The sequence below is a fragment of the Apis dorsata genome, unplaced genomic scaffold (genome assembly GCF_000469605.1).
Source record: "Apis dorsata unplaced genomic scaffold, Apis dorsata 1.3 scaffold_50, whole genome shotgun sequence".
Classification (NCBI taxonomy): domain Eukaryota; kingdom Metazoa; phylum Arthropoda; class Insecta; order Hymenoptera; family Apidae; genus Apis; species Apis dorsata.
In genome coordinates this window covers 2,344,041-2,352,252 of record NW_006263351.1, presented here as the reverse complement: position 1 = coordinate 2,352,252, position 8,212 = coordinate 2,344,041, and the positions used below count along the sequence as shown (strand labels likewise).

Below are 8,212 nucleotides of genomic sequence, written 5' to 3'. Positions count from 1 at the left end.
TATCATATACAAAGATTATGATTATCGAATATTTTTGAGCAATATTTTAAAAAATATTTGATAATTTATATATTTATCGTTTTTTATGCGAAATAATTAAATTTAACTTATTTATTTATAATTAACAATTTTTTAAGTTATTTATTAACTATTTTTAAATAATATTTTTAATATTTTAAATTTATATATTAATTTAATTATATTGTATTATATTATAATATATTATATTAATTTTAAATTTATTTTACAGCTAAACAAAGAAGATTTATGAGAACCGAGAAAAATTGTAAAGAAGCAGCAGTGTGTTGAATGATGTATGTAATAAAATTTAAATTATATTTTTCAAAAATTTAAATTAGTTATTTAAATATTTTTTTTTTTGTAGCAACTTTGCTTCAATATTAAATATGTATTTTATGCAGAGTTTATCTCTAGAAACAACAATGGAAAAAATGTATTCAATAAATAATGTACTGAATGAAAAAAGAAATATGTCAAGTTCAAAAAAAGAAAATATGTTCCATAGTGTCTTTAATATTTTGAATATACTTTGGGAACAATTTTCTAAAGTTCCTGCTTCATTTATAGCGAGTATTAATTCCATTAATTATCCATTGTCTGTAACAGTTGTGAACAATGATGGTATAATTCCACATGACTTTTTTAAAGATTTGTCAAATAAAAGAGAACGATTAAGTACTGATAATATATATATTCAGAATGCTCATGTAAAAGAATCTTTAAATATTATTAAAAATACAAATAATGATATATTTGATGAAAGAAAATCTATAAATAAAATTTTTAACAAAAATGCAAATAATAATTTAAAATTTAATTATGAATACATTAGTAACAAAAACAAATATGCAAAAAGATCTGATAAAAAAGAATCATATATTAAGGAGAATATTAGATATGATACAACTAATTATAATTATTTGATATCAGTTCAAAATTTGAACAAATCAAATGAAAAGGAAATGTTTGAGTACATTTATTTTGATAAAAACATACAAAAAGTATGTACTAAAGAAAATTGTTATAATTTTAAAGATACTTATAATAAGCATATATTTAATAAGGAACAATTTTTTAATTATATTAACAACAGTATAGATGATAAACTAATTTCTTTTTTAACATCTAGTACAAATACATTAAGTATGCAACCAATCCAACAAGGTATAGTTTCTAATCTGTTCACAAAGGTATTGCAAAAAGCTTTCAATAGTATAACAGACCGCTTTTATAGAACAGAATCTGTTGAATCGGATTTGATAATTAAACGATCATTCTCACCGAAGCAACGAAAAAAACTTATTGCAGTGGCGAAAGGTAGAGGTCGGGGACGAGCAAAGTCGCAACTTAGACGTTCTGGAGTTAGCCAAACAAGACATAGAAAAGAACGCATTAAACATGATATTGCTATAGATATAGAAGATGATTTTAAAAGCTGGCAAGAATTAGAAGTATCTCATACAATAAAAAATAAAAAATTAGAAGACTGTTTTAGCTTAGATGAAGATACAATAGATACTGTACAATATACTGTAAAAGAGACAGTGAATCCTGTAACATATACATTTTCTGATATAAAACCCAAAATTCAAAAATCAAAAATATGTAGAAATATTGATAAAAGTATACCTAATTTTTCTAAAAAAATGAAAAGTATATTCGAATGTACAGAACAAACAAATATTTTTCATCATGATTTTGTTGAGAATAGATATAATGTACAAAAAAATACATTTCGACCACGGTTAATATCAGAAAGTTCCATTGATTCAGAAGATAGTTACTGTATAGTATTTGAAACTGGCTCCGAAGTAACTTATAAAAGTGATCTTGAAGATAGTGAAGAAAATGATGAAGATCAAATAAGCGAAGATGAAAAAATTTATAAAGATGAACGATCTATATCTCCTGTTCAAAAAGTAATTAATCATTTATGATTTAAATTTGCTTATTATAATTTTGAAATAATAATTAATAAAATTTTTATTATAGGTAAAATTTAATTTAAATCCAGAAATTCATATAATGGTTCAATGGGACTATGCTTATCGTGCAGCTCGAAAAGGTCCATGGGAAGAAATGGCTAGAGATAGAGAACGATTTAGAGGCCGTATAAATTGTATAGAACGTGTTCTTAATCCAATATTAACAACTCAACACAGAACTTATATTTGGCAAGAACGATTTGCACTTATTGAATAAAATTCATATTTACTATTTAAGGTAACTGTATCATTTAAAATTAGTATTATGTACTATAATAGAAGAGATGATGTATTTAAAAAAAAAATGTGTATAATAACTCTTTTAAAATGATAAACTGGGCTGTGAACAAATAGAATATGATGTCTTTTAATAATACAACAACAATTGGTATATATCATATATTTTTTCATTAAAATTTATAATACTATAATTTGTATGAAGTTAATAAGCTGTAAATCTTTTTTGGCTAGTCTATTATATCTAAAAATATTAACAAATATTAGATTTTTTATGTCATAAATTATATTAGCTAATAAATAAATAAATACATGCATACTTTTAAAATGTTAATAAGCTATATTTTATTGAAATATATCTCACTTATATTTTTTTAAAATCTGTAAATCCATTGTATCAACAATAACAGATTCAATAATTAAAGATTTAAAAATTTCATATTTTCAATTTAATAAAAATCCATATTAAATTATTTAATTTGATTTGTATGCAAAATACTGTAAATATGAAAATATTAAAATAAAATAAGAATTTAAATTACATAAGTAGAAATACACTTTTCTATTAACTTTTCTATTTTTAAATATTTCAAAATAATATAGAATAATAGAATAGAATAATAGAATTACATTTATATAAAGGATGTTAAAATATTCATGAGACAACTTTGAAGATTCTTTTTCGATTTTAATAAAATCAAAACAAATAAAAGTTGATATACAAAAATATTGGTTGAGATATATTTATTTAAGCAATTTAAATAACATTATAAACTATTTAAATTTTTATTAAATGATACAAGATGAAGATAGAATAATAATATGACAAAGATAGAACTATTTCAATAATATCTTAATTCATTGCTAACTTAAATTGCTTATAAATGAATAAATAAATTTTAATTTTTGCAATAATTTTTTTATATCAATTTTTGTGTTTGTTTTGGTCTAAAATCTATTTTCTAAATATCATTTGAATGTATTGACACCCTAAATATTATTTTTAGTTTCTTAGTTAAATTCATTTTATATATCTAAGTTACAAAATATAAATAACTTGAATTATATATACACTAGTCATTAAATGTATAAATTATCAATCAGTTTTGTTATGTATAAAACAAATTATTAGAAGATTTTAATTATTCATATTTTTTTTTCTAACATACATTATCTCTTCTATACAATTATTTTGTAACAAAATCAAAATCTTTTCACTATATTTTCGATATTAAAATTATTATATGCATTTTTTAAACATAAAATTCAGAAGTCACATATTTGTGATATTCTATATGTACATGTTTTTTTCGTCTTTAATTTGATAAAAAATATAAATATATGAACATTAACTATTAACTTAAGGATATATTCATAATTTCATTTTCTATTACTTATTTTTAATAAGGTATAAATGTAATTAAATATTATGTACAAATTTCTAAATATTGAACAAATAAAAAATATCTTTAATTTCCATTTTAAGCACACAGCTTATACATGTCTCTGTTTTATTTATTAATTTGTATTATTTGTTTTCCACATTTTTATTAGAAAATTTTCTTATTATAAAATTTTATTGAAAAATCTGAATATTTGTAATACATAATATTGAAAAATATATCATTTATATTGACAATATTAAAATTAATGGAAAGTTTAGCCAGATATAATTATAATAAATTATGAATTGTAATTCCTGAAATTAATTTATTATTATGATAAAAAAATAAATTCTATTTCATTATTACTTATAATTAATTAATGCATACACATATAAATGCTATATATTGCTGAGAAGTTTTCTAAATTGGTAGAAAATAAGAAAATACTTTTTTCACTCACAATCATTATTATATGATATTATTTGTAAATATGAAATTTTTAGCTAGTAATTCCATTTTTGACTGTTTTTATAATTACATTCAATTATTAGAAAAAATTGATTAAATAAAAATTGATCACATTCAAAGGATTTCTTGTCAGCAATGCATAATATTCATATGTGAAATAACGCATATTATACATAATCAAAAAACATTAGAGAAAATTTTTAATAAATAATTTAATTTACTTAATTAATTCAAACATACTTTTGTATAAATAATATATATTTTTTTCATTATTTAATTATTAATGGAATTTTTAGATATTTTTGAAATTGTTAATTTATATATTTTATTAAATATAAATTCCCTGGAATTTGATTTGGATTAATATAAAAAAAATTGTTCTTGCCAAGTTTACAATGTATAATATATTTAAAATTAATTAGGAATTACTGCGTGTACATACAAAAGTTGATAATATATATGACTGTGTTATAAATTGTAATAATTAAATTATAATCTACTTTATTTGCACTTATTTAATAGTTTCTTTCTATTTTTAGTTTAAAAATTATTTTAATTTCTCTTAATGTAATAATGCAAAAAAAAAGATTTGTTCTTCATATATATACATAATCATTTATATTTAAATTTTATCAAAAAAACTAAAATATTATTTTTATTTTGAAAATTAGAATAATATCTTATATGTAGCTAGTATATAAATATTATAGGTATATATATATATATATATATTTCATTGAATAAATACATTAATAAATACATTAACTTATAATAACTTGTAAAATATTTAATCCAAAAAAAATTTTCAATGCTTTTTTAATAAAGTAACTTTCATTAAAAATATAATATCTATTATTAAAAATAAAATATTTTGTACTTTTAATTAACATAATTTTTTATTAAAAATAATTAAAAAAAGATCAAATATCAAGATCTAACTTGGTTATATATTATTGTTTTTAATTTAATATTATTATAAAAACATTATTAATTATCCACATTGATAAAAAATTTATGATGGTTTTGACATATTATTAATTCTCTTGTCATAAATAATTTGCAAAGTTGCTCAGAGTCTAACAATGAAAGTAATAATACAATCCAAATTATGTCAAGGACAAATTACGTGATTGTGAGTACTTGTGGTGATGGCGATAGTTATAAAACTAATGTTATAATTATGGATTCTATTTCTTAATTGTTATCGGATTGTTATACGAATTCATTTTGAAAAACAATGTTATTTTGATATTATACTATTTGATTCCAACAGAACATACATAATAAATATTTTTAATAATATTAATAATATAGTTATATAATATATATGAATATAATATATTTAATATATAATTGAGATCACACGATATTTTTTATTTAATATAATAATAAAATAATAAAATATTTTTTTCTTTGAGGTATAACAATTTTTTTTAAGAAAAATTAAATATTATTTTTCAATTAATGATTTATAATAATTATTAGAAATAAAATCAAATATCAAAATATTATTAATATAATAACAATTCATTTATTATTTGCAATTACTATTTTTCAACAATCTAAAATAATCTTTTATTTGATTTTAGAATTATATGGAAATTAATTTTATGTTTTTCGAAATATTAATCAATTATATTATGTATATATATTATGTATATATATAACTATTATATTATATATTATATATTTAATAGTAAAATTAAATATTGCACAAAACATTCATTATAATTAATTCTTATCATTAAAACCGTAACTATAATAGAAAAAAATGAAATAATTTTCTTCAAATCAATCTTTTAATATAACAATGCATTTCAATTTAAAATAATTTAAAAAATGCTTTTATGAAAAAATTTCATTGCTATTCATGCTATATATAAACATATATAGTTAAAAAATTATTTTTATTTATGATAAATTTTCCATGTGAATCAAAAAATATGTTTAAAAGATATCAAATTATTCTTAATTAGCAAATATGTGTTAGTTTTTGTAATTACATAATTATATATGTTTCTAAAATTTTCTTTCTTTATCAGTATTCTATTGGTGCATTGTTTAAATAATTAATAATAATTCTTTATTGAATTATAATTATAGCTATATATATTTTATATGTTGCATTGCACAATTTTTGATCGACATTTTCATTTAAACAGTTCTCTTAGATACATTTTCTAAACAATTTTCATTAGAATTATATAAAAAATTTTTTTAGAAACAATTTTTTTTCTTAACTAATATTTTTAAAATCTTAACTAATATTTTTTAATTTAAAAAATATAATTGATTGATGATAATTGATTTACATGCAACAATATATTCAATATTATCTATGAAATATGTCGAATATTTATTGTGAAAAGAACACTGGAGAGAATATTAACCGGAAAAGGATAGGCATAATTTAACTGGATAATTATTACAATAGAGAGGAAAAGAAGAACAAAATGGACCATTACAATATATTTTTCGATGCATTGCATATTTGTAATTGAGATATTGTTAATAAATCACCTTTACCATTTAATGATAAATCACTTATAAAAATATATATAAAAGTGCGAAATAATTTACTGACTAATTTTTATAAACAGAATTATTATGATTTAAATTTAAAATAACACAATTTTGATGTTGCTGCAATAAATAATGATATTAATGAATTTCAAGTTTAAATAAATAGAATGTAATAAAATTTATTTTTTAGTTAAATTATAATTTTTTTACTATTTATTTTATACTATTTTTTATTGGTTAAAACTGAGGGTTTTTAAATTGTATATATTATTAAGTATAGATGATTTTTATTGTAATTATTGTAATTATTATTGTAATAGGATGTTCTTTCAGTTACAATATTACAATATTTTATTAATATATATTTTAATTGTGTGTATGAAAATTATGAAAATTAAATAAAAAAAGAAATATAAAATTATTATTGATAATATTGATTAAAAAAATTAAAAAATGATTTCTTAATAGATAGATTTCTTAATAGACCTAGTGTATTAATTAATGAATCAAAGTCATGATATTTTTCATTTATCAAAATAAAGATTAGAATAAATTTATATTTGTGTTAAATAATTTTTACATAATTCATTGATATAGAAAATTTTTATGTTTATAAAATTTGATACCTATTTTTCTATAATATTTTTTAAAATATTTTTTATATTTTTAAATTTTTTAAAAATTTTAACTTGTTAAGAATTAATACTTTTATATATATTTTTTTTTAATCAGAAATCATAAATTAGTTTTTAACTAAATCAAATATTTTTCAATTGTTTAAATGTTTTTTTTAAATGTATTTTAATATTGAATCTTATTTATTGTCATTATTCATTAAGCAATTGAATCATTTTTATTTCATTTTAATAACATTGTGTTTTTTTATTGACATTGAATATAAAATTAAAATAAAGCGGATATGAATTATAAAATCAAACTAACTTTATTTTTAGTTTCATATGAATCGTTATATATTGAGAAAAAAAAAATATAGCTTATTCGAGGGTTATTCGACTCGATCTGCTTTTAACTTTTCACGATTAGTAAAGAGATCATATATAATAAATATGTGAAATTTTGTGATACGAGAAAATTTTAGAAAATTCATTGCATAGCTAAATAATATGCAACGATTATTTCAATTTTTAGAGTTAAATATCAAGTAATAAGATATTAATATATTTATTATGTTACTATTACATAAACGAATTTTCAACAACTATATCAAATATTTATTCTTAAAAGAATAATTTTCATTATTAATATTTGATAATAGATAAGGATATCATTATATGAAATAAAAAAAAAATCTAATTTTTATTATGACGAAAATAAAAAAATAAATTATTTCTGGATCATATTGTTTTTTTAAATGCGTATATATATATATTAAATATCTGTTCTTTAATCGCAGGTAAATACTTTCATCTGTTTTTTTTACAAATCGTTAACGATTGATTTTTTTTACAAATTGTTATGTATCACATATTTTATTTTTTATATTTTCTATTAATAAAAAAAATATTAAAAATATTTATAAAAATATATATATATAAATATATAAAAAATTTATATAAAAAAGTCAATTTGAGA

General features: G+C 18.0%; 1 protein-coding gene across 3 annotated transcripts in view; it reads left to right on the top strand.

Moving 5' to 3' along the window:
• Positions 1-8,212, top strand: part of LOC102672876 — an 11,350-nt gene that overhangs the window by 922 nt on the left and 2,216 nt on the right. The window contains exons 2-4 of one of the 3 annotated variants that reach the window (XM_031514728.1): positions 251-314; positions 386-1,940; positions 2,014-2,244. In XM_031514728.1, the coding sequence (XP_031370588.1) occupies positions 310-314; positions 386-1,940; positions 2,014-2,223 (1,770 nt within the window). In that variant the 5' untranslated portion in view covers positions 251-309 and the 3' untranslated portion in view covers positions 2,224-2,244. Of the gene's footprint in view, positions 1-250; positions 315-385; positions 1,941-2,013; positions 2,380-8,212 lie in introns of those variants that run through there. The other 2 variants (XM_031514730.1, XM_006608940.2) reach the window with 2 other exon arrangements.